The sequence below is a fragment of the Chlorocebus sabaeus genome, chromosome 7 (genome assembly GCF_047675955.1).
Source record: "Chlorocebus sabaeus isolate Y175 chromosome 7, mChlSab1.0.hap1, whole genome shotgun sequence".
Lineage (NCBI taxonomy): Eukaryota > Metazoa > Chordata > Mammalia > Primates > Cercopithecidae > Chlorocebus > Chlorocebus sabaeus.
This window is the reverse complement of record NC_132910.1, coordinates 52688807-52714950: the sequence shown is the minus strand read 5'-3', so window position 1 is coordinate 52714950 and position 26144 is coordinate 52688807. Positions and strand designations below refer to the sequence as shown.

The 26144-nt window shown below is 36.2% G+C and overlaps 1 protein-coding gene across 4 annotated transcripts in view; it reads left to right on the top strand.

The window, feature by feature from the left end:
- Positions 1-26144, top strand: part of PPP3CA (protein phosphatase 3 catalytic subunit alpha) — a 330349-nt gene that overhangs the window by 153897 nt on the left and 150308 nt on the right. For all 4 annotated transcript variants that reach the window (XM_073017515.1, XM_007999395.3, XM_007999394.3 and 1 more), the window contains exon 2: positions 4430-4630. In XM_073017515.1, coding sequence (XP_072873616.1) covers positions 4522-4630 — 109 coding nt within the window. In that variant the 5' untranslated portion in view covers positions 4430-4521. The remainder of the gene's footprint in view (positions 1-4429; positions 4631-26144) is intronic.

Here is a 26144-nt window from a genome sequence, read left to right as displayed (position 1 = left end):
AAATGCCAAACATTTTAATTCTTTCCCTGAAACAGGCTCCACACCAGTGAATCAATCATGACAGATGCAATGTCTTTGCAAATTCACTGGATTTAGAAGGCTTGATACAGTATTTTACAAAGTTACATATCCCACTAGTATTGTCACTGAGAATCTTCCAGTCAAGATGTCACCATGGCAATGACCCTCAGATGTTTCCTATTAAATAGTGGAATCCCTTCAGTAGTGGCTTAAGTGACTCAGATTTGAGAAGCAGAAATCCCAGATACCTGGAACTATCCCAGAGTGATAACAGATCACGTATGCTACTGAACACATATTTGTGGTCTAAAATTAACCTACCCTCAAACTCGGAAAGTGATCCCTGGATCTTTCTGAGATATAGTTCCCATAGTCAGCCAGACTGAGGGCTAGGATTACTCTGGCTGCAGGGTTTTTTTTGACTTGAAATGTGTTTCTCTCTGGTAAATGTATAGTTGACAACAACTTTAATAATAGTTATATAGATGCCAATATTGGATGCATATGCATTTGGTTCATAGGTAGACTAGTAACCTTTCTCCATATCAGATAAACTCTCTACTGGAAACAGCAGATAGAAAAAGAAACAATTTCATGTCATTGACCCTTGAAAATCAGTCTCTGCCGGATTTCCACTGTCAATGACATGAGAACATAATCCTAGCCCAATATGTTGTTTGCCTTTAAAGCCTTCTGTGATGTTTTCTGTTAGGAGTCAGTCAAGTACTTACATGTCCCAGATTTTATCTACTTTGCTGTTTTATTAATTTGAGGGGAAAAAGTGGCACTGGGTGGGAATTGTGAAGTAGTGAAAGCTGAGAAGGTTTCTATCTTCTCAGAAGATATACTTCTTGATTGATTAGAAGCTCATCCTAAGAAGGATGCTTCTAAGACGTCTTAGCACTATATTCTGTGCTTACAGGCAGTTACAAAAAGTTGTTTTGCAAAGAACCAGCCCAAATATCAACAGCTGTTTCTAAATTTTTACTAATGTGCACAAACGTCATTTCTCTAGTCCTGGCCTGCTCATGTATCAATGAAAGCAACTTGTTGTGGCCTCAAAGCAAAGGAAGGAAGGGGAAATCCAATTTTGTTATATTAAGTGTAGCAACTTTCACAATGAATTAATTAAATAAATGTTTCCAAGCTGATTGGATTCTTTGGTCTAAATAGTTTTTGCTCAATATTTGGCACAGGTCTTCATGTAGGATTCTAGGTGAACAGAAAAAGCAAATAAATGTGACCTTTGTAAGGCTGGTATGTTTTTTATGAAGCCAAAAGGTGCACAAATACACAAATATTAGCCCAGTCTTATTTTTGTCCTAGAAAACTTTTCACTGGCGGCATCTCTGTGTTCAGTCGTTGGCGTCATTACTGCCCATCTTGGTTCCCTGCAGGCTTTGCCATCTGTTTAACTGGTAGAGGGCCCCATCTCATCAGGATCTCTTCCATCCAATTGGAAATAGAGCCATCTGATTGGCGTTTTTCCTCTCCTTTCTCACCCGTTTATTTGGAACCAGCTCCAGTATCTCAGAGCAGGTGGCTTTACCTTAGCCAGTTGCCTCAGGATTAGCAATTACTGGAAGGTAAAAGATCTGCAGTGGAGGGTGGAGCATCTGTTATTGCAGTGGTCTTGGCCTTGGAGGGAGTCTAGGGACTTGGAGAAAGACTAATTCATGAAGGTGAGGCGCTTCCTGGGGTGCTCTCCTGTTGCCTCTCACCTTCGTAAATGCTTTGGCACTTTCAGGTTTAATACTTCGATCTATCTTAAGTTTAATCAGGCCAGCAAGTGCATGTGTGGCAGATACCCACTGCTTTTATCAGCCTGACAATATATTAGCCTCCTTTCCTTCTGTGCACCTGTGATTCTTGCCTGACGGTTATGCAGAGCCACTTAAACCTTCACTGTTGCCTAAAACACCTTGGGAAATCATTTTTTTAAAAATTCAGCTGTTGCCCTTACCACAAGCATCCTTTTGAAGTTTACCCCTTTCTAGCCCCCAGCCCATATCTTGACTCATGGTCTATAGCCTGAGGAATTTTGAGAAGTTGCCAGGTAAGATATTTTCTAATCTCAAAACGTATATAAAGACCTGCGTAAAGAAATGTGGCTGTTGAAAAACATCTCCGTGTTTTCTTAACAAGCATACTCTGTCAGTCAAGCAAGGAAAAGCAGGGAGGGCAGAGAAAAAAAAAGTAGAATAACCTCCAAATGCCTCAAATTTAATGACCTAATTTCCTCTTTTTCTCTCCTCCTTGTTTAATCTTCAGATTTCTTTTATTATTTACTATTCTTTGGGATTATACAATTTGTCTTTTGTTCTTGTATTATGTATCTATTGTACTATAAGCTACTCAAAGTAACTTTTGGAAAATAAAAGTATTTGTGAGAAATAAATACCTCTCAGTATTAGAATTTCATAAGAAGTGATTTATTAATCGTTTTTACTTACTAAGCATTATCGAGTACTTTCTGGGAAGTAGTGTAGTTTATTTATTGCAAGTATTCTGGCATCAGACTGCTGGGGTTTAAACTCACTGAGTTATACACATAAATCACTAGATAATTATCTTGGGCAAGGTGCTTAATATTTTTGAGCCTCAGGTTTCTTCTGCACAGTAATGTTATGGCAGCTAAATAAGTTTATATATAAACACATGTATGTACGCCCTACTCATCTTACACTTTTATTGTTGTTTTTGATTTTATTACCTAAACGATGCCTGGCATAAAATAAATACTCTACAAATATTAGCTACTGCTGTAACTATTTACTGTAGTTAGTATAACAATCCTCAGATAGATGTAATCCTCACTTCACAGGTGAGGTAACTGGAGCCAAAGAAGGTTATTTAACTTGCTCAAGGTCATAAGCTGGGGAGTGTGCAGAGTGCAAGGTTCGCACCCAGGTTTGTCTGACCACAAAAGCCTCCTGCTCACCCAACAAATCTGCCACGACTGCCTCAATCTGACAACATCGTGAAATAGATGTGGCTGGATTGTCCAGAAAATCATCCTTGCATCCATCTGTACAAGTTCATTTCCCAGTTTTTCTTTTCTCTTAAATAGTTATAATTTCACTCAGGATTATAAACCTATGCCATTAGATTACACAAAATGTTTTGGCATAGGTCTCCTGTAAGTCTTGCTTCCTTGAGAGACACTTTTAGGAAAGGAGAGGGCCAAGTTTATTCTGTAACATCAAGTGCTTTTCCTGAGAGAGGAGCCATCCAATGGAGATGCTGTATGTCTGTTTCATAACGTGCATGGCACATGAAAGATACATGGGATGATGTTTATGCTCCTTGGCAGATACTTCTAATATCTGGCAGGGATGAGTTGTCCAGTGAATAAACCATCATGTGAAACAGATAAATAATGAGTCTTTAAATGTCTTATTGGCCATCTGTTGCAAATTTAACCTTTGTGATACCATCTCTGACCATAGACCTTTGGAAGCAGGGCAAGCTAGAGGAGTTTAGTGAATGTCCTCTGGCTGAATGAGTGAATGAATGTCCTCACAAATGTAGAGGAAGGCAGTAGCTACAAGAAAGCTTCTTGCTGTTAAGAAGATGTGAGTGAGTGGAAGAGAGAATGATTGCTTCCAAGCCTAAGCAATCATTGGACTTTGTCATTGTGTCATTTTTTAAAATACCTGTGTCTCCTCCCTGACAACCTGACCCTTCACTTTTAAGGAGGTCCCTTCAGTGTGAGCATACACACTCACCTGCAAATTCTGATTTCCTTATCAGTATTCAGTGCACTTTTGCCTTTTTGCTTTCAGATTCCTCCTGTTTTCTTAAACAGTGAGTAGATCAGTTATCTCAGATGCGACTCTAGTTAGAGCAGCAAATCTGGTTGGGTAGATCTTTTCCCATGCCTCTAATCCCAGTAGAGGAGCCCGTTTTCTAGTAGAGACCCATCTTTGCACAAGTTGGTTATAGTTTGCAAGTCATATTGTTTGTAAGTAGAAATACTAAGTGGCACAAAGAACACAGGATATTCATTGGGAAAGATTAGACAAAGTATCCCGAGACTTCCACAATGGTTGAGTAAGGGTTGGATATATAGGAACGATTTTCTTTCACAAAATTGATTATTGTTGAACTGAAAACTTCCTTTCATTCCTTTTCTTTTTAACTAAATCAGGATATTATAGATGCAAGAGATAGTACTGGATGAACAAGAACTATCAATTTTGTTTAAGCAATCACATTATATCTAGAATCAAAGAAAGGATGCAGTTCTTAATTTTTGATAGATAGCCCTTGATCATATTTTAATTCAGCCACTGTGAAAATACTATATTAGGTGGTTTGTGATGAGGATGGGTATTTGGTGGTTATTATTGAATTGTTTGTTGTTGAGTTTTGGCTAATGTCATAATTGGACCTTTTTTTCTTTCAGCTGTTCCATTTCCTCCAAGTCACCGGCTTACAGCAAAAGAAGTGTTTGATAATGATGGAAAACCTCGTGTGGATATCTTAAAGGCACATCTTATGAAGGAGGGAAGACTGGAAGAGAGTGTTGCATTGAGAATAATAACAGAGGGTGCATCAATTCTTCGACAGGAAAAAAACTTGCTGGATATTGATGCGCCAGTCACAGGTAAGTCCTGAGGAGGGAGATTGCCCATTCGCATACACATTTTGTTGTTTATAGCATCAAATCAAAAGTCCTAGTTACCACTGAGTCTTCAAATACCTTACTCATCATAATCTTTTACTGTCAAATCTATACATTAGAGGAGTAAGTATATTATACATATATACACATATTTTCGTGTGTTAAATATCTGTAAGATTGCAATGCTCTAAAAAGTGGCATGCAACTTAGAGATGATGATGATTTCTGAAGTGATACTTTAAGAAGTCATATTGTTTGTAAGTAGAAATACTAAGTGGCACAAAGAACACAAGATATTCATTGGGAAAGATTAGACAACGTATCCCGAGACTTCCACAATGGTTGAGTAAGGGTCTAAGTTAAAACAGTGGTTTTCAGCGTGTGATCCCCAGACTGATAGTGTCATCATCACCATTTGAAACTTGTTAAAATATGCATTCCCAGGCCCCACTCCGGCCTACTGAATCCGATTACCTGGGGTGAGACCCAACAATCTGTGTCTTATCCAGCCCTATGTGTGATTCTGATGCACATTAAAGTTTGAGAACCACTGAACTTTCAGAAGAAGGACACATTTTTTTCTCTTTTGCCCATAGCATTTTGTCCCTACAAAATAACATGGTTTTTTGTTGTTTTTTTTTTTGAGACAGAGTTTTGCTCTTGTCGCCAGATTGGAGTGCAATGGCACGATCTCAGCTCACTGCAATCTCTGCCTCCTGGGTTCAAGCAATTCTCCTGCCTCAGCCTCCTGAGTAGCTGGGATTACAGACACCTGCCATCATGCCTGCCTAGTTTTTGTATTTTTGTAGAGATGGTGTACCACGTTGGCCAGGCTGGTCTTGAACTCCTGACCTCAGGTGATCTGCCCGGCTCAGTCTCCCAAAGTGCTGGGATTACAGGTGTAAGCCACCACTCCCGGCCTTTTTTTGGTTTGTGTGTTTGTTTTGGTTTTGTTACTTCTTATGATCAGATACATATTTTGTGTAAGTGTGCTTCTCTTAGGCCATAAAAATGAAATATCGTCAAAAAATTGTGTATGGGCTGGACATGATGGCTCACGCCTATAATCCCAGCACCTTGGGAGGCTGAGAAGGATGGATCCCTTGAGGTCAGGAGTTTGAGACCAGCCTGGCCAACATAGTAAAATTATGTCTCTACTAAAATTACAAAAATTAGCTGGGTGTGGTGGTGGGCACCTATAATCCCAGCTACTTGAGTGGCTGAGGCAAGAGAGTCTCTTGAACCTGGGAGGCAGGGGTTGCAGTGAGCTGAGATTGTGCCTCTGCACTCCAGCCTGGGCGACAGAGTGAGACTCCATTTCGAAAAAGAAAACAACAATTGTATAGTATACAGCTTCTAATACTAGAGACATTGGATCTACTCTTTATGGAGTTTGCTTAATTTGCAAGTTTTCATTTTTGAAGAAGCTAAAAATATTCTCCTCTTAAATATTATTCTGATTTAGACATAGAATATTGTTCTTTTTGATAGAAAGGGGGCATCTAAAAGTATTTCATGTATACTAGTGATGGCTAATTTCTTTTAAAATTATTGATCTTCAAATGAATATTTGAATTGGACTGTTAAGAAAGAGATAAGCTCTTTTGAGTATCAGACTACACCTTTCTTTATCAAAATATCTTGAATGATTCCCATTCTAGAGAGATTGACATTATTTACATTTTAATTTTATCTTGCAATGCTATTTTTTCTTAGTTGTAATTCAGAAATAATAACTATGTTTAGGGCCAGGTAGAGGAGGAATTGGCTTGAGGAGTATTAACTCAATATTGGACCAGTGGTGAGTAAGTCAGGCCAGAGACTTACCCTAAGTTACTGACCGATAACTTCTGTGGAATTCAGAATTAAGTGTAGTAGATATTGATATTTTATAATTAAAAAGCTACTACCAGATTTTCCTCTAGTCCTTCCCTCCTACTTTTTATTAATAAAAATGTTTCACTCTCAGATGTTTAGAGAAGAGTTGTACTAACATTTGCCATGGTTTGCCCCCATTTAAGAAAAACTGAGGAATTAATGCCCTAGTTTTTGGAAATCTAGATAGTCCTTCATTCCTTTAGCATTTCTTTAAAGTTAAAATGAACAAAGACTTTCTCTTCAAGTGTTCATAAGGCAATGAAAGGTTTGTGTTCGTTTAGGATTTTTTTCCCCCGAAAATTCATTATGTTTTATTTTGGAGAAGTCAGAAGGACCAGGAAGCTGCCTAGTCCCCTGACTCCCTGCCATCTGTCCATACGGAGAGGGAGTAAAGGAGTGTGGACTTGCCCTCACAAAGTGGATTTAGCGTGTGGATTTAGATAGGTGAGCATACCATCTTCATAGGAGTAGAGATGAAATTTGTCCAAACAAGGGAGCCATGAGGCAAGTTCCATTATTTTTTTTTCATCTAACATGACTGACTAGACTGGTAGCTGTTGCAGATTTTTAATTTGAAGACTATTTCTGTGTTGCAGACATTTTGTAAAGAAAAGTATTTTTCCTCTTTGAAATTTTTTCCCCAAAAATGTAGTTGAATTTATCTTTGTGTTCTTGCAAACACACAAATGGAACGTTGAAAAAAGTGTGGCCCCAAATCAGTGAGGCAACACATTTTGGAAATTCAATTTAATGAAATGTTTATTGTACATTTACCTGGTACAGGTGGTATGTATCATACACATGTGAATAAGACCTGGTCATTGCCCTCCAAGGGCTCAGAATATAACAGGAAAAAGTGGAAACAGGTATCTAACCAAGCATAAGTACATTAAATTGTTGACTAAATTAAAGGATATAACCTAGGTTTGTTCAAGCAAATTAGGAAGTATCCAAGTGGGTATAGCTAATTTAAAACCAAAATGTGTTCCTATCTTCTAAATGACTATTTCCTTGACAGTGCTCATTGATTATTACATTTCATCTTTGAGTTAAAGAAACTGTTAAATAACTGTCCTATCTGTTGTGGATATGGAATCCACTGGTATTTTTTGTAAAGTGGCTAGTCATGTTCTTTGAGGTTTGCTGTGAGAAGACGGGGTTTCAGAAGGGTATGAGAGGTGAGGTGGAAATGGGAGGGTGAGACTGAGGCTGGAAGGCCAGGGTTAAATATTAACTGTATAGCCAGCATTTATTCTGGTACCATTCTATAAGGAATGGGGGTCGAGGGGATCTTTGAGCAGGAGAGTTACATAATCATGTTTGTGGCTGGAATAGTGTCCTGGATGAGATGAGTAGGATGAGGTGGGGAGGGATTCTTAAGAGGGAGGATGATTAGGAAACTTTCATACTTGTTCAAGGGAGCCATGGCAGGGTAGCGAGATTGAATCTCATTTTTATTACAAAACCTTTTTTTAAAATGAGTGTTCAAGTTGATTTTAAAACATCTGAATAGTTTGTATTTAAAACGTTAATATCTCTTCCAGTTTTCTTCAAGACAGTAAGATGATTTGTGCAGGGATCCAATTTACATTTCTCCCTGAAGTTCTCATATTTTCCTGTTTTCCCTTTCACTTAGCAGAGAACATTCCACTCATTTGTAATGCAAAAACAGACCGGAGCTTAGATTTTTTAATACAATGATTTAGAACTCATTTTCTGCTCTCTGGGCAGAGGGGATAGGCCAGCATCAGCTGGGCAAACTGCTAATCTCTCTGGTTTGTCTGTTTCCTGCGGTGGGGGATTTGTCCCTGGGGCAGCAAAGGATTCCCTTAGTGCCTGGGCCTGCCATTTAGCATGTCAGGCAGTTGCCAGGAGAACCCTCTGGCTTTGTTCCTGGATGTGAGAGTGGACTGGTGGCCAAGTTTAAGGTCATGGCAGTCCTTCCCTTACAGCAGCTGACGTCAATTAGGAGAATTCCCCGTGCCTGCACTCTGAGGAGAGTTAAGCAGGAAAAGGAATCGGTGTCTTCTGGGACCTAAAAGATCAGTGTTTATTCTCCCCATGCTGTCATTTGTCACCATGAAGCAGTGTGACCTTACTTTATATGGAGATAAAATATTTCGTCTGGGGCATTTTGCCCACTTGTGATTTTAGTGGCCAAATCTTTAGGGCCTGTCCTGCGGCCAGAGACTATTTTGGTACCCGGCCCACTGTTGGCAAGTCAGCACATTTCAGTCCCAGCCTGTGGCAGCCACACATCATTTTGATGTCCTTATACTCCTTAATTTCAGCCCTTGGTTAAAAAAGTGATTATATTATAAAAGGTGACTGCATGAGAGCCAAAGTCTTTTGATCTGTTCACCTCTGGTCTTGCAAGGTTGTTCTTGGAAACCCATTTTACAAATGTGAAAAGGGACACTCAGAGGTAGAGTCAGTGTTTCCAAACTTAGCCATAGATCGGAATCACCTGTAGGGCTTCACAAAATACAGATTGCTGAGTTCTACCTCCAGAGTTTCTGATTTAGTAGGTCTGAAGTAGGGCCTGAGAATTTGAATATCTGAGTTCCCAGATAATGATGATGCTCTTGATCTGGGACCACACTGTGGGATGCATTGGTTTAAGAACTTTGACTGAAATCTCGTAGCAGGTAAGCTGAAGACTTTACTTTAAACAGACATTTATCTACATAGCCTATGCTTAGCTATTATACTATATTGTATACACTATTCTTCTTCTGCATTGTAGGGTTAAAGTCTTGGGCTTTCAGTTCCCGTGACTAGAATGTTTTCCTGCTCATTACTGAAGACAACATACAAAGAATAGTGATGCGAAAGGTCCTCAAGAAAGAAGGAATAAATTATTTTGACTGTTGATTATAATTTACTAGGTTTTAAATAAAAGTGTGCTTCTATAACACAAGCAGGCAGAATGAAACAAAATGCTTGGCACATTTGGGACATTGAGTTTATGTATGTAGTTTTTCCCAGAAGAAAACATTCATAGTTATTTTCTTTAGAAGTTCTTAGGGAGTTTACTATAGAAAGTTACTACTGGGACAGTGTATCAAACAAAAAATGTAAGCCAGGGGCTCAAAATCAGGTTTCAGTGAGCTGAGTGGTAATGAATACAGTATTCTATTAAGAATAGCTGAACCATAGTAATTCAGTATTTGTGTATACGAATCAGTAATACTCTATTAACATCAATAAACATGAAGCACTATCTGTGGGAATCATTTGACAGTCATTACAATTACATCATAGTTACACGAACAACTATTTTACTTTAAGACACGGTATACATATCCCTTTTAACATATCCCTTTTATCTTCTCATGAATTGGTACTTTTCACAAATAATGACATATTTAAGCACCTTTGGTAAAGCAATGCCTGTTGTTTTCACAGAAAGGTAAACATCCGCAAGATTGTTATTCTTAAAATTTGAAAACAATCTTTGGCAGTAATAATGCTCTAATTCTTTTGGAGAAGGCTGAAATATATTAACATCAATACTATCGTGGCTTTAAGAGAAGTGGTGTTTCAGGTAATACTGAAATGCCACCAGATAAGGAAGGAGTATTTTCTTAAGTTCATTAAAGAAAAAATTGTAGATGTTTTCCTTTGTCTACCCAGGTAATTCTCACGTTTTCAATCTCATCTATGTTATACTCATTTTTATACTAATGTTTCCGATCTTATCCATATTCCAACTTCTCATTGAAGCGTTCATAATAATTTCGGACTTCATTGATTTTATTCTCTTTCTGAGTCGGTAACATGTATGGACTGTAATGGGCAGTCTGAAATACCAGTCACTGACTGGTTCTGACTCATGACAAAGTTTTCACTGATCCACAGTGAAAATTTCATGTTCATTTTAGCAAAAATGCTTTCTTTTTGTGCATAACACTGTGGTGACAGTAGATCATAATTTTTTATAGTTTTAGGGGGGATAAACTGAGTTGTTTTTGTTTTAAAGCTAACATTTATTAGGTTCTTGTGGAGTTTTTTTTTTTTTTTTTCCTGTTTACTGTCATAAACACTGTACTTTTTAACTCTTAAGTGTTCATACAACCCTGTGAAAAAAGCATGTTATCAGCTCCATTCTACAAATGAGGAAACTAAAGCTCAGTGAAATTGTGTATCTTACTATGGTTACACAGCTAGATAGTGCCAGAATTGATATTAAATCCCTAGCAGTTCAACTATGTCTCTTTCTGTTTTATTTGGGAGTGGAGGTTAATTTTACAGGTTTAAGAAATCATTAAATCTGGAAGTAACCATATATAACATGACATTAACTGTATTGTCCTGAATAATATTTTTGTTTCATACTGTTATCCTACTAAAGGTTAAACATCTGAGGACATAAACTTGCATCATGGCTTTGTGGATATTGTTCTATTTAAAAACAATTTTAGTATAAATGCATTGCTGATTTGTATACAGTACATTATGATGATAACATAATGGAAATATACGAAAACCTCTAGAGTATGTGTTTATATATGTGTGTGTTTCTTTGTGTAAGTGTAACCACTTCCGTAGCAGTTATCTTTTTAGTCTGTTCTGTTTTCCTGAATTTGTTGATTTTATTGATTTCTGTCTTCTTAGTGGAGTGTTTTGGACACAGAAACATGAGATACTTGATGAATACACATGTCTGTTTGGAAGTTGTTTCTTACAGAAGAATCTGTGGTTTAATTAGTGGATTTATAAAATAAAAAATATAAATTTTGATGCAGCTACTTTACTATTTTGTAAAGTTACTGTCTTGGTATATAAAGTGTAATATTATTTAAAAATATAAACTAAAAGCTTTTAGTTCCACACCTCGCTAATGGAAAATATATTACCGAGAGAAGGCCTTCAGGCAGTTCAGTCCTGGCTTGTGTTTGACTTGGAGGTCAGATAGCTTGTTCTTCTGTATTTTGTCTGCCTTGCCAGCAGCATCTTTGTGCATTGCCTTATGAAGTAACATGAAAGTCCATGGAATGGTTTGATACCTAAGTCAGTCTGTTGAGGAGGTAGGGAAAAGCCTTCAAAAGAGTTCAGTGTTCTTTCCTTGTATTAAAACCTAAAAGGTCTATGTAGCAAGCTATGTACATATATGTAAAACCATGTCTAAAAGAGATAACACACTCTTAAGAAGTTTTACTTTTAGACTGCTTTCATCATATGAAAATAACGTTTATAGCAAAATGTATTTTGAAAAAGTAGAATTATACTGATTATATGACGATAGAAAAAAAATCTTATCCACGAGATAATCAAGTGTTTTTCAGAAATTTTTATAAAACCACATTGTATTTTAATATAAAGAGTAGTAGGAAGAAAAATTTTTGATAGAAATAAGGGAAGCCTCAAATGATTAACCAAGTTTTCTTTTGCTGTTATGGCTCCATTTGTAATAACTTATTTATCTTTATATAAATAGATGTCAAGATCACCAGTTTATTTCACTGCCTTTCTTTTCAGATTCATATGTTTTTGTTATATTCAAGATAGTATTATTGTTAGTTTTCTCTGGATTTTGTGATTCATGTCAGACATTTTAATATGAAAAGATATACTTGGAATTCATGAACCTGATTTCCAGAAATGCAGTTATTAACTCTCACAATCTCTGAATGTGCTATCTGATTTAAGATGCCATCTGGTGGTATGCATTTGATACACCTAGTTCTTTTAATTGCTCTCAGAATCACACATCCTATATTGCTTATGAAGAATATTTTTGAAATGACATGCAGACATTTGTTTTCATTGCAAACAAAGGATCGTTTGTGTTTCCCTTTCCGTTTTCTCGAAGTAATATGCGTGTTTGCTTTGGTCTTTGTTAATAAGCATAATCTGATTCTGTCCCACAAAGCATTATAATCAGGCTGCAATTTTCAGAACTCAGCTTTGCTCACAGACGTTTGTAGATATTCAGCATCCTCTTTAAAATCCTAGTTACATATTTTTCGTTTAATTTTAAAAGGTAAAATTTGATTGGATACTTGGATACCATGTGGTGAATAAGAGATTCTCAGATAATCAAGCATGAAACAGAAATTATTCATTCGAATTCTCTTTCTTATGTTTTAAACATTAAAGGCCAACTCCTTCAAAGGTGGACCTTAGCTTAATCTCAACTACTGCTCTGCCTTCTTCAGGAGATAAGCTGGTAATATTTATTAAATATATATCAAATGTAGGTGAAAGCTAGACTTTAAATTGCCTGCATTATTGATATAAAATATCCATTGCACTTGAGACTCTGAATTGAGGAAATGTTAAAAATACATGAGATGATTTTAGCCCCTTACAAAATAATTTGTGGCTGGTTAGCTTAGTTTATTAAGGACATGGTGACAGTGAGCCAACTTATAGACCAATGAGCCAACTTACAGACTTTTTTCCTCCTCTGTAGCCTGTTTAGAATTCTCAGTTTATTTTCAAACTTCTGGGTTCAGCCAGTTTACCCTTAAAAAAAAAAATGACAGGAATAAGAAGAGGTGAGAATAGGAAGTGTGATTTAATCTCTGCTGTGCAGGTCACCTGAGGTGTATCACCTAATGACAGTGCAGCAGTAACTTTATTTTCACCCTATCCAGCATGGTGTCCACATTAAAATCGTCAATCTCTAAATTAGCATTTTGTGTCTGCCACTTTCTACCGATGTACCACTCAGCAGGATATCCACCTCTTTAAATCTCAGCTTTCTTATTCAGTGGTGTTAGTGTCATACCTGTCACTCAGGTAGAGTGAAATGCTGCAACCACAGCACAGATATGCCCACTGAGTAGTAAATTTTTGTTGTTATTGCTGTAATTGTTACTATTGGGACCGGTATTGTTGTTACGTATCTGTTATGTCAATTTTTGATTCTAGTGTATGGTTTTGGTGAATAGAAGTATAGACACCTTGTAAAAACTGTATTAATTTGGATAATATAGCTTGCAGTTCCCCTTTTGTGGATGTAAGTAAAGACTGAGAGGGCTGTGCTGTGACAGAGTGTGCAGATAGTTCCTCCTAACCACAGCTGTCCCCTGCTTACCTTTTCTAAATTCCAAGTGAGTTTTAATTGGAAAGAAAATAAATTTTGTTTTCATGAACGTATTTTGCACTATTAGTATATCAATTAGAAAGAAGAAATGAAAAATTAAAAATGGGAAATATGAGCTATTATATATTAGAAAACTAGAAGTAAATAGCCAAATATATGCAAGGGTGGGCTTTGCTCAAGAGTCCCATGTCAAAGTAATAATTTCTTTGATGGTTGAGAATCATTTAGATGTAAATACATTTTCATTTCATGTTTGGGTGATTGACTTTTTAACAGTTATGGAACTACAACAAAGTATGCATAATTTGGATTTTACATTTCCCAAATAATATGCAACTTTAGATTGCTTTCTGACATTTAAATCAGAAAAATGTTGCAGGAATTTTCAGTGAGTTTTTCTCCCTCTCAATGGCAACCCTAAACTATTTGGGGTTATTTTGTTCTATACCTCTTTGTCAAAGCTTTCTAGGGTTTCTAGAAAGCTCAGGCTGTCTTTATGACAATTTCTTAGTATGTTTCAACATGTTAATGAGAAAACACTAGGCAAATATCATTTCAGTTGGAGAAATGAAGACATTGTAAGTTAAAGGATCATGTGTCAAAACAATATAATATTGATTGGCCTCAAATATGCCTTTATTCTTTTGTACACTATAAAGGAATTTAAGCTGTTTTTAGATAGGAGCTAATATTTCAGTTTCTGTTTTAAGCAATGAATGAACTAAACAGTAACTCTGGGAGGTAGGTGTTCTTTGGATATCCATGTAATAGATGAGAAAATTGAGACATGGAAAGGTTTACAGAGCTTGCCCAGGGCCGTAGACATAGGGTGTCCACAGCCTGGAGTTCTTGGTTCTAAGGCCATGGTCTTTCAATTACAATATTACTCAAGGCCAGGCAGTCTGGTTCCAGAGCCCAGTGTCTTATGAGGCAGGGAAGGTGGCCATAAAACATTGATTAAAATATTCTTGAATAGGAATTTCTCCTAATATTCTCCACTAATGCTTTCAAACAACTTTCTAATTGACACAATGTTTATAAGCATCAAATTATTCCCTCAACATCATGCAACCTATAAAGAAGGCATGCTACAGCTAGTGAAGTTAGTGGGGTGAAGTTAACAATTAGAATGTTTGAAGAGCTAGTTAATATTTTTAAAGTGAATGCATAGTTTTTATGTTGTCTTTCCCCACATGACCTTGTTTCAGAAGTTTAGCTTTAGAAAATTGCTTTCAAGTACTGTGTTAGAGATACTGGAATCATTTTAAAACAATCTTGAACTCCTTCTAATACCCCTCAATGAAATTCAGATAATTTACATAAGACCTCAGTTCCTGTTGGTCCTCTAGTGAAGGATGAACCCCAGAATTATTTTCTTCTTCTTCCTTCCACCTCTTTCTTCAGAATTCTCGTCAAACAGTATTTATTGTAGAACACATAAAAATAACAAAATATTATTACCTCACAAATCTTGCCTGAAAATTTTACTTTTTTTTCTAGCTAGAAGAATTTTGGCATACTAAATTATTTTATATATTTGGGCTATCTAGGAAGACAATTTAAACAACTGATTTTAGCATAGGACCAAATAAAATTTCATGATGGCATTTGACTACCATTTAAAAAGACATTTTGGACCTCCCTTTTGGCTTAACTAAGGCATATAGCTTGTAATCTTTTGCCTCCTGCTCCTTCCTTGCATTTCTGTGGGACTGCCACAGCTCCACCAGCAACTCTGATTCCTGCCTGATGCTGCTGTGTGCAGCCATAAGCCCTTGCCTCACCCTGGAATAAAGCACCTAGGTTAGCCCTTCCCTTCCAACTCCAAGTGCTAAAGAATGGTAATTAGCATTCTTTGGACCTTTACTACATGCCTAACAATATACTAAAGGTTTATATGCTCTGTTGAGCAATCTTGTGAGGTGTAGGTACTGTTGTTATTCCCAGAGTTAGAGATGGAGATCTGTCCAGTAGACAGATAGTATGAGCTACATGTATGATTTCAAATTTTCTAAGAGACACTTACAAATTTTAAAAGAGGTGAAATTATTTTTAATAATGTATTTCATAACTTCAACTTTCCAAAATATTTTCAACATGTAATCAATATAAAATTATTAGTAACATATTTTGCATTCTCTTTTTACAAAGTCTTTTAATTCTGATGTTTATTTTGTACTTAAGACACATTTCAGTCTGACTGTATTTCATGTGCTCAATTGCCCCTTGTGGCTAGTAGCTACCACATTAGCACAGTTATACATAAAGAAGCTGAAGCTTGGCAAGTAACTTATGATAAGAGCCTCAGTAAATGCAGCTGCTGGAATTAAGTGCAGGGAACTGATTCTGGGCCTCAAGCTCTGAATCAGCACAGTATACCATCTCAGGACCTGGATGTTTCTTCCTTCAACTTACAAGCATCGCCTTGTTAGATTCTTCTGTGGCTTTAACTGCCTGTATCATGACTAACGAGCATAGTCAGATTCCATTCTCTACCTATTTCTTTTTCTTTCAGTTGATCCTGTGGTGTTAGCTCTGTGTCTGTGATCCATTTCCCTGTTGGGTCAAAGGACATAAAATTACAGACCACTGGAAGTCTATGGGAGTCACTTACCTTCTTTTTTCTAACCTAGCTACTTTTGTCTTCCCATAATTGTGAGCTTGGGCCTGTAGAATGTGTGCACTATTTGTTACTTCCAGTTAGAAAGCCTCTGTGACTAGCCATTCCTCATAGTAGTGATTCTCAAAGCAGGGTGGCACAAGGTTCATAGGGTGTGTCATAATTCATGATGAATCAGGTAGGGTTGAGCAATGAGATATTGAAGCAAGAATGTGGAAAAGCAAAGCAGTGCAATAGCCTTGATAGAGAAAGTCAACAGCTTCCAGTCTATCTTTCACACAATATCAAATAAAAAAGCTTGAATCAAGAAAAGGAATGGGATGTATTGTTCATAATGGTAACACAGTGCCCATTTTATAGCATGTAACTTTGAGAATCAAATTTTTTTTCTAAAATTGTTTTCATATGTTTTTAATCACAATTTTTTTTTTTTATTTTGAGATATCAAATAGAGTTAAACAGGGCAGAGGATTTTGATAGTTTTCATTAGAGGACATTGTAACACACTATTCTGTATGATTGAGTTGATCATACACTATTTTATCTCAACGTTCATTCCTCTAGTTTCTATTTTTTCTAAGTGGTACACATGACCACTCAGCTGAAGACTAAATTTCTTGTTTCCTCTGTCACTATATATGGCTGGGTGACTAAGTTTTTGTCAATGGGGTATAAGCAAAAGTAGCATGTGTTACTTTCAGATCATGCAACTAAAAAATTTAATGTCTTCCTTGCTTCCCTTTCCCCTTCCTGCCAATACACTTAGGATGGCAGGAGCTAAAGATGCCATTCTAACCATGGGACAGAGATGATATGTCGGGTATGGCAGAGCAACAAGACAGAAGGGCTGTTGAGTCCCAATGTTGTGTACAAGCCATGTTACCTCAAATTGCTTATATCCAAAAAAATAAGCTTTTATCATATTTAAGCTATTGTTATAGCTGAGTCTTTTTAATAAATTTTTTGGCCTGCTTTCTAACACTGTATTTGTTTGCTTTCATGCTACTAATAAAGACATACTCGAGACTGGGCAATTTACAAAAGAAATGGGTTTAATGGACTTACGGTTCCACATGGCTGGGAAGGCCTCACAATCATGGCAGAAGGCAAGGAGGAACAAGTCACATTTTACGTGGATGGCAGCAGGCAAAGAGAGAGCTTGTGCAGGAAATCTCTCATTTTTAAAACCATCAGATCTTGTGAGACTTGCTCATTATCATGAGAACAGCACGAGAAAGACCTGCCCTCATGATTCAGTTATCTCCCACTGGGTCCCTTCCACAACAGGGCCCCTCCCACAACAGGGTCCCTCCCACAACACGTGGGAATTCACAATGAGATTTGGGTGGGCATACAGTCAAACCATGTCAAACACAAAATCTAGATTTGTTAATGACTTTCCTACAGATTGTTACCTTTGTGTCCTACCATAACTACCATCAATCCCTGCCACAAACCCTGTTCTTTTCCAGAGAGAAGTCAATATATTGTTCTTTTAATGAACCTTGATTGTCTTTGTGTCTCTAACTTGAGATACATCAGAGTAATTCAGTCTACCTGTGGTATGCCTTCTGTTTTGTTTTTACCTTCTGGTTTGGTTTTGTTTTGTTTTTCCCCACCACTGTGAATTCTATACAGCACTCAAGAGCTGGCTCAGGTCCTGTGTCCTCTGGAAAGATTTTCTTGACTCCTCAAATAGCAAGGTCTTTCTCTTCCCCTAGTTCCCAGTGCATTTTAATACTTAAGCCTGTTTTATTTAATGTTTATTAGGTAGTATCTTCTCTCTCCCAGCTATCCTGAAAATTCCTTGAGGGAAATACCTGTATCTAAAACTTCTTGAAAGCATTCTTAACATCTGTCCCAGTGCCTGTCTGTATTAGGTACTTAATGATTATTTCATTCAATTTGATTTTGTTTAATACCAATAAAATGTTAATTGAATCTCAATCTATGACCTTAAAAGTTGGTAGGTCTTAGAGATACTTTTACACAATTATTTTTGTAAGGAAAAATTAAGGTTGCTTTCCAATTTTTCCTAGTTTTATTGTCCTAGAAATAAATAGAGAAAAGCACAGTATAGCCCAGTATGACAACTTAAGAGTAAATAATCACATATGAAATTGTTCAAAATCTTACCTTTTTATTCCATACAAATCACCTTACAATCAAATTATTGTCAACTCTTACTTTGATTTCGATAGGCTTCCTAGTGATCATGGTTATAATTTATAACATCCGTAATTGTGCTGTTTAGCGTGTCTCACCCTATATGTAAGTCTCCTCATAATTTCTTATCTAAAGATTTGACAACTCATTTGTGTGCCTCTCATGGCAAATTTGTATTGCGAAACATTAATATAATCATAGAATTGTAAGATACTTTATTTTGTATAATCCTTTCATTGTAATGTGTTTCTTTTTTATGTCAAATGTGATTTTTGAGTGGTCTGGCTGCAAAGTATAATGGGCTTTTCTGTGTATTTTTATCAAATCCTGCTTTTAGATTCCAGATTATACTTATTTGAGGAAAGTTAAAAATTGACAAAACTATTTGCGTGACAGAGGAGCCTCCACTTTATTTTTACTAAAATAATTTTTAAAACACTTTTGTTTTCCCTTTATACTCTAAGTTATATAAAATTCATTTCTTTGAAATATATCATTTTATTTGAGCTTTGTTATGTTACTTTTGTGGACCTTGTTTTAAAAAGGATCCTCAGGTTTTTAGAGTATTGACTATTTGATATCTTTTCTGATGTTAAATTCCTTCTATTTAGTAGCCATCAACATATTTATAAATGCCCATAATATAGCCAGTAAAGTCTGTGAAAGTCAAGATACTTGGTATGTTATTGTTTAAATTTTAATATGGTGATCATAAACTTGTGATGGTCTACCAATTTGAAAAAAAATTCTCATGAAAAGCTACTAAAGGGGAAAAACGTACTTACCAATATTATTTTAACATTCTTAATTTTTTTTTAATTATCAAAGCAACACTTATTCTATTTTATTTTATTTATTTTATTATTTTTAGAGACACGGTCTTGCCTTATCACCCACCTGGAATGTAGTGATGCAATCATAGCTCACTGTAACCTTGAACTCCTGGGCTCAAGCGACCCTCACACTTTAGCTTCCTGAGTAGCTGGGACTATTATGTTTTAATATAGTGTGCTAATGAGGTGCACAATACCATGCCCTGCTAAATTTTATTTTGTGTAGAGGCTCACTAGGTTGCCTAGGATGGTCTTGAACTCCTGGCCTCAAGTGTTCCTCCCTCCTTGACACCCCCAAAATGCTGTAATTACAGGTGTGAGCCTCTGCGCCTGGCCAAAGCAGTATTTACCTTAACATCATCATGACCTGGAAACTTAATTTTCCATTAGTTTAGGTTATGGATAGCTCTCAAATTCCCAGTATGAGAATACTGTGGGTGAGTCCACTATTACCAGGGTTACTGTAGTAAGATATAATGCTAATTATTGATTCAAGATAAAAATTTTCAGTAATTATCAGGGAAGGTCAACTTCCAGAATTAATTAAGGCATATAATTGAAATACAACTTAACTGTCAGATGTCCACAGGCAGTAGGTTAAATGCCGATTCATATGTAGGCCTTTTAAAAATGGCCTACAAGGAGAGTGTTTTTATTTTCATAATCTGTCCTTTTTTGTCTCAGTTATGAATTTTGCTAGTGCCCTAGTGACCCATAGCTATGTTTTAGCTCTTTACCAACCTAGCCAATTCTTGGATCATGAGTAGAACCCACTTATTAATTATGGGTACCAAATTGGATGATACTACAATTTATCCTTCAAACTGGTGCCCTTTTGAAAGTAAACAGGGATGCTGTTACTAATTATACTACCACAGTACATTTAATCCAGGACCATTCCAGACAAACCGGGATATTAGGTTGTCCTAGTACTGTACCTTGAAGGTCCCCAGTTTCCACCTCTGCTCATCTCTGCTAGATGTGACCACATGTTCTTAATGTTGACCAACTTGCACATATAACTTTGGGTGCATTAATCATTGTCCTATCATTTTTGGGTGACTACAGAATGATATACCGTAAATGCAGATTATAACTATCTGCACTAACTGGATATAGGTGACTTCATATAAACAATATTTTGCATGTAGGTTTTGAGTATGTTTGCATTTGAATGTAGACCTGAGTGGTTCTTCAGAAATTAATACAGTAAAATATTAGAAATTTAGGACAGTGATGGTGGAGTGGGTCAGTTAGATGTCAAGAATTGTAATAAAACATTTCTTCTATACATGGAAGAATAGGCATTAAGTGTGACACATTATGTTGATTCAAATATTTTAAAATATTTTTTGAATTTTTATTAGCATTTACCCTGAAATAAGTACTGCACAAAGCATATTCATTCAGTATTGTCCAGTTGCTCTTAGCATCAAGTCACTGGTGTCAGGTTGATGGCAGTGATGAGACAAATTACTCCTTTCACCTCTTTAAACATCAGATAGATTGCTGGGGACAAAGAGACAGCATGGCTTCCAACCATCACACAAGTCCCCCTTCTGTAGCAAGGATCATGTCCAGGATGATGCAGTTATGGAAGGCAGCATGCTGAGTTTCTGTTAATTTGATGAATCACCAAATTGAGACCAGTGGTGGTATTGTCCAGGGACAAAGTGAATTGCTTCAGCAGTGGGTAGATAACCCACTATTTTTGAGTTGAACTTTTTCAGCTAGATAATAATTTCCTTGGGATGGTATCCAGAAGGTGGCAAACCTTTCCCTAAAAGTAGTAGAGATGAAATTTAGTCTCAGTTCTGTAGTTATTTTCTTTAAACAGCACTGTAGGAACCAAGATTACACTTGCATGAGGACTTGTGATGACCTGGACACCTCTTTTGTTTTCTATGATTAGAGTGAGATGAAATGGAGGGGGAGTGGGTGATCATTCAAGAGATAGTTCAAGAAAGAGAAGAAAATTGTGGGGAGTCAAGTATGAAGGGATTTGTAAGATTGGTGATAACAAGAAACAGTTGATTTGACTAATAGACTTAGGTTCTACAGAAAAAATAAGGATCATTGAGAGTTAGCCAGGGGTCATAGAAATAATTATCTGCTGACTAAGGGTGACCAGGGAATGCTAGTTTTGAAGATGAGGAAAGGATTTGTCAGAGGTGGTTAATGTGTGGTTGGATTGAATCTGAGGAATTAGGACAGTAGTGGTAATAGTAACACTTCCATTCATATGGGGACTGTGTGGAGACCGCTTACCAACTTGAGGGCTTTATGTTAGATTTAATGATGTCTAGGTGTCATGACAAATGCTCATTTCCAGAAAGGGACCAGTGGTAAAATTATGATAGAAACAGACATGACCTTTTTGAGGATAGACCTTTGGAGGTTTAGGAGTTGACTTACTATGGATAATTATGCAGTTTAGAATGGTAAAGGCAAAGAGAGGAAGGGTTTTAACAAAATATGCATTCTGATTGGTCAAAGGACTCTGGGAGCACAGTACCAAAAGTCTGTCCAGTAGAGGTCAATGGGAGACAATGTTATTATATTTGTTAGATAGAATACATTATTTTCAGGGGCAGTATGACCATGATTTTGAATAAAAATTTAATGTAAAGGTAAGTCTCTTTTGGAGCAGATTTTGAGTTGGTGCTTAATTAATCAAGGCCTAATGCTAAAACTGTTAAGTATTCATCATGCTACTGACAAATAAAATCTGAACATTTGCATATAAAGTAAAACTGAAGCATGGATTCATGCTTGTGTTCTAGATTCTTTCACATAACAACTGCATTTTATGTGTAATGGGCGTGTTTTAAGGGTAATGCTTTGTCACCTAGTGAGAAGATCACTGGCTTTAGAATGAAACAGACATACCGTGTAATCCTGCTCACAAGTTACCTAACATGCTCCTCCTCATTTAAACTTCTGTTCAAGTGATTGAAGTAATTTCTACTTTACAGCACTGTGAGACTTGAGATAATGTTGAAAAGCTCCTCACATAGTACCTGAGATGTAGTAGGAACTCAGTGACCAAAAAATATCATTTATTACCACTAAAACTGATCTATGTACATATATTCACTGAACCTTCTGCAAATGAATGGATATATATGTTTATATTTAGTAAACAGAAAAAATAATATTTCTTGGTATATAGTAGTGTACTCTGGATAATGATAGTCATTGTTATAGGAATTGTGTTATTTTTTTCTGCTTAATTTAACAGTCATTCCTGGTAAGAAATATCAAAGATTTGCTGATATATTCAGCACTTACTTCATATTTGCCCTTCACGTGTAAATCAGAAACAATTAAAATAATTTATAATAGAAAAATCAAAAATTCAATTTATAGAATTTATATAAACTCTTTCTTACTTTGTTTGATGTACTTTCTTAGCACCTGAATTCCACTTTTCATTTGGCTCATGTGAGTTGTTTGACATTTGTTTTGGTTCCAAGTAAAAGTATAGTTGTTTTGTTTAGGATCGTCTTGACATTACTGAACTAAAATTATCCCTTTTTTTCCGGAGCTTAACACGAAAAGAAGGATGAAAATAATAGCATTAGTGAAAACTATTATCTAAAAGCGGTAAGAGTACAGAACTACTATGAATCAGGAATCCTGAGAGATTGTGCCAGTTCTAACAGTGTCTTCCTGTAATTCATGAAGAGGTTATTCTAGGTGATCTCAAAGCCCTTGTTGGTTTTCATTCTGTCAATGCATTTCTTACTCAAACTATATGTTACATGACTTCAAAGGGAATATCTTGATTAGTCTAATCAGGGTTTCCTCCTGCTACCCTTTAAAAACACCTCTGTGTCAAAGTAAGAGATAAGCTCAACTTTTGTTATTGTGTGATTTAACTTCCCACCATATGATGAATTCCTGAACATTTTAAAGCCACTAGTTTTATTTTTGTGAGTACTTCAATATCCAGAATGATTTCTTTAATTAACATAATGAAGCTTCCACCCCTACATGTGTTTCTTTTTTCTTTAAAATATAGCAGGTCTGTTTCACAAAACATTTTTCTTCTTTAAATATGTACGCTTTTACATTCTTCTCATATAAATAATATGTGAATTGACTACTTTTTTAATTTGAATAATGTTGTGGCTATAGAGAAAAGCACGGTGAAAAGGGAATGGATTTAGGAATTTTAAGTAAAATATCCTATTATAGCACATATCTATTGATATTTTATTGGTCACATTTTATTGATGTTTGTTGGTCATATTTCACTGGTTTTTTTTGGGGGGAGGCTTTTATAGTAGGTGTATTTTAGTCATAGTAGTTAATTTAACGAACAGTTCTCTGATTTTCTCTATCTTGATTGTTCTTAAGGGTTAATCATTTGCTTCATATGTCTGATAATTGGTCACATAAATATTGCTAAATTCTTGACTTTGAAGAATGTTTGATTTTTTTTCTGTCATTATTTTATACTCTAAATAGTCATATAATTTTACTTTTGGAAAAGACTTAGAGACCACTCCAGCTGCTGGCCTTACAGATTAAGAAGCTTGGAGCAGTCTGTCATTGCCACTCACAGCTGGAAAGTGCTGAACTAGGCCCAGAACTCTGGTCTCCTGGATGCCATTGTGGATTCTCTGCACCGTGTCCCCCTGCCTTTCTTTGTCGTCTATTTCCTACTGAATAACAATGAAGAAGTTGATGACTTCTGAAGCATGTTAGTGTTGCTTTTGCAACTTATACAACTAATAAGTTTGTATACACTAATACATTTAACAGTTATTCTTCAGCAATAGATATTAGTTTTTCTACTCTCAACAACCCGGTAGATCACATAATAACTGACCTTTTCCTACTAACCTTTAAATAAGGCAATCCTTAATGTACTTCTCATTTTGTCCTTGACCCGGAGCTCACTTCTGCTTTCTTACATCATATTTGGCAGCGGGACAGAGGTAATAACCTGAGAGGCGTGATGTTTGTCCCTTCCATGACTACCCCGTTTAACTGTTGGGAAAGTTTCCCTCATCTTCTCCCATAATTATTTTTAAATGTCTTCAGACTTGAGGGAGTAAGGTTTAGTGGAGACCACATAATGCTGATGGGAGTGTACTAGAGATATCCATTCTGTATTTCCTGTGGAAAATGGAATAAAATAGAATGTTTTCAGTTTCTTAAACTTACTCCTCTGTGTGGCAGAATCAAAATCATTGTATTTATGCCTAAAAAGCAAACTACTCCACTCCTATACTGAGGTTTCTTACTGGCAGTTCCTCTCCATTTGAAAATAGAAGATGTTTCATACACCGAAGACCACTACTTTCTAGCTGCTTCTTTCTCATCAACAATTTAGGACAGACTCAGGCATACACATCTTTTAATATGGTATACAGCTGCAGAATTACAAAAAATTAATGTGTGTGTATCATAGATAGCTTTAACTCCCTTTGGACTCCTTAGATGTCCTTTTTTCACCAGCATCCTAATAGAGGCATAATACAGCACTGCAACTGGAAGAAACATTAAGGCTAAAAACAAATCAGGTAGTATGTTGAAAGGAATGGTGGACCTGCCACTAACCAGCTGGAATAGTCTTGGAGCAAATCACTTCAACTCCCTATGCCTCATTTTCTCATTGATAAATGTATCAGTTAACAAGGTGCAAGGATTACCTGGTGATCCCTTTTCTCTGATTTCATTCAATTATAATTGGCTGTTACTGTTTCCCAGAAGTCTACCACAGGTCAGCCCCTAAATTCCAATTCAAGCAGTCGACTTTAATTTTCCCTTTAATTTCTCAGAAGTAAAACGTTTTTTCTTTTACAGGCCCCTTCCAGTTTCTATAGCTTCAAAAACAAAGATGATGTCATTCCAGCTGCTTCTTCCAAAAATTCTTTGTTTTTCTTTAGTCTTTGTTTTAGGATTTGTTTTCAAGGCATTTACATATTTTCTTTCTAGCATTATAGATTATCTTACATCTTTGTTATGTCTCCAAATATTTTTCGGGACTTAAAGTCTTACCTTAGTCCTCTGACTTCCCCTTGAACATGGATTTCACAAAGCACACCCCTTTATATCCATAATGTCTGGATTCAAACCCAGCTCTGTCACCTCCCAGCTCTGTGACTGTTCAAGTTACGTATACTCTGTGTCAGTGTCTACCTAGAGTTGTTGTTGGGATTAAGTCAGTTAGTATCTGTCAAGCTCTTATCACTGGCTGGCATATAGTAAGTGGTATTTGTGTGAGTACCAGGCTTTATAATCTTACCACAGACTTTGTTCCCTTTCCCTACCTCACTATGCTTGGCCAACTGAGCATCTCATCTTCCCCAGACTTACACTTCTTGTCCCTAGACTTTATGTTCTTTTGGATTAAGAAGGATAACTCCATTGGCACCCACAGGCTCCCCTTAAATACTTTACAATATGTATAATTTTATGTTTAGTCTTGCACACATATTCTTTACTTGTCATCCTGAAAGTTATTCTCATAATACTTAAAGTTTCATACATTTTGTTAGGAAGAAATGTTGTATTTAATTCAAGAAGATGTTTTAGAAAATATTTAAGCCAGATTACAAGGATACATAGATACAAAACTATGTATTGTTTCTTTTAAAAATAAGTGTACCTAAAGTCGTTACACTTTAATGAAGCATTCCCTAACCTCAATTAATTTCGTGATATCTTAATGAAAAAAAATGTAATAAATAGTTTGGTTGTTTCACTTCCTTAAAAATACATCATTTAGGTTCATGTTTCAAAAGAGCCAATTTTAAGCAATACTGAAGGAGACAATCTTATTGAGAAAAACATGAATATTTAATAGAGCCATAGAATATTAAAAGAGTTTGAAAATATAAAGGTGGTTGATTTCAGTAACTTCCAAACTATTTGTTAACAACAGTGTTTTTTTTGTTGTTGTTGTTGTTAGTTTTTCTGGGGAGAGTTTTT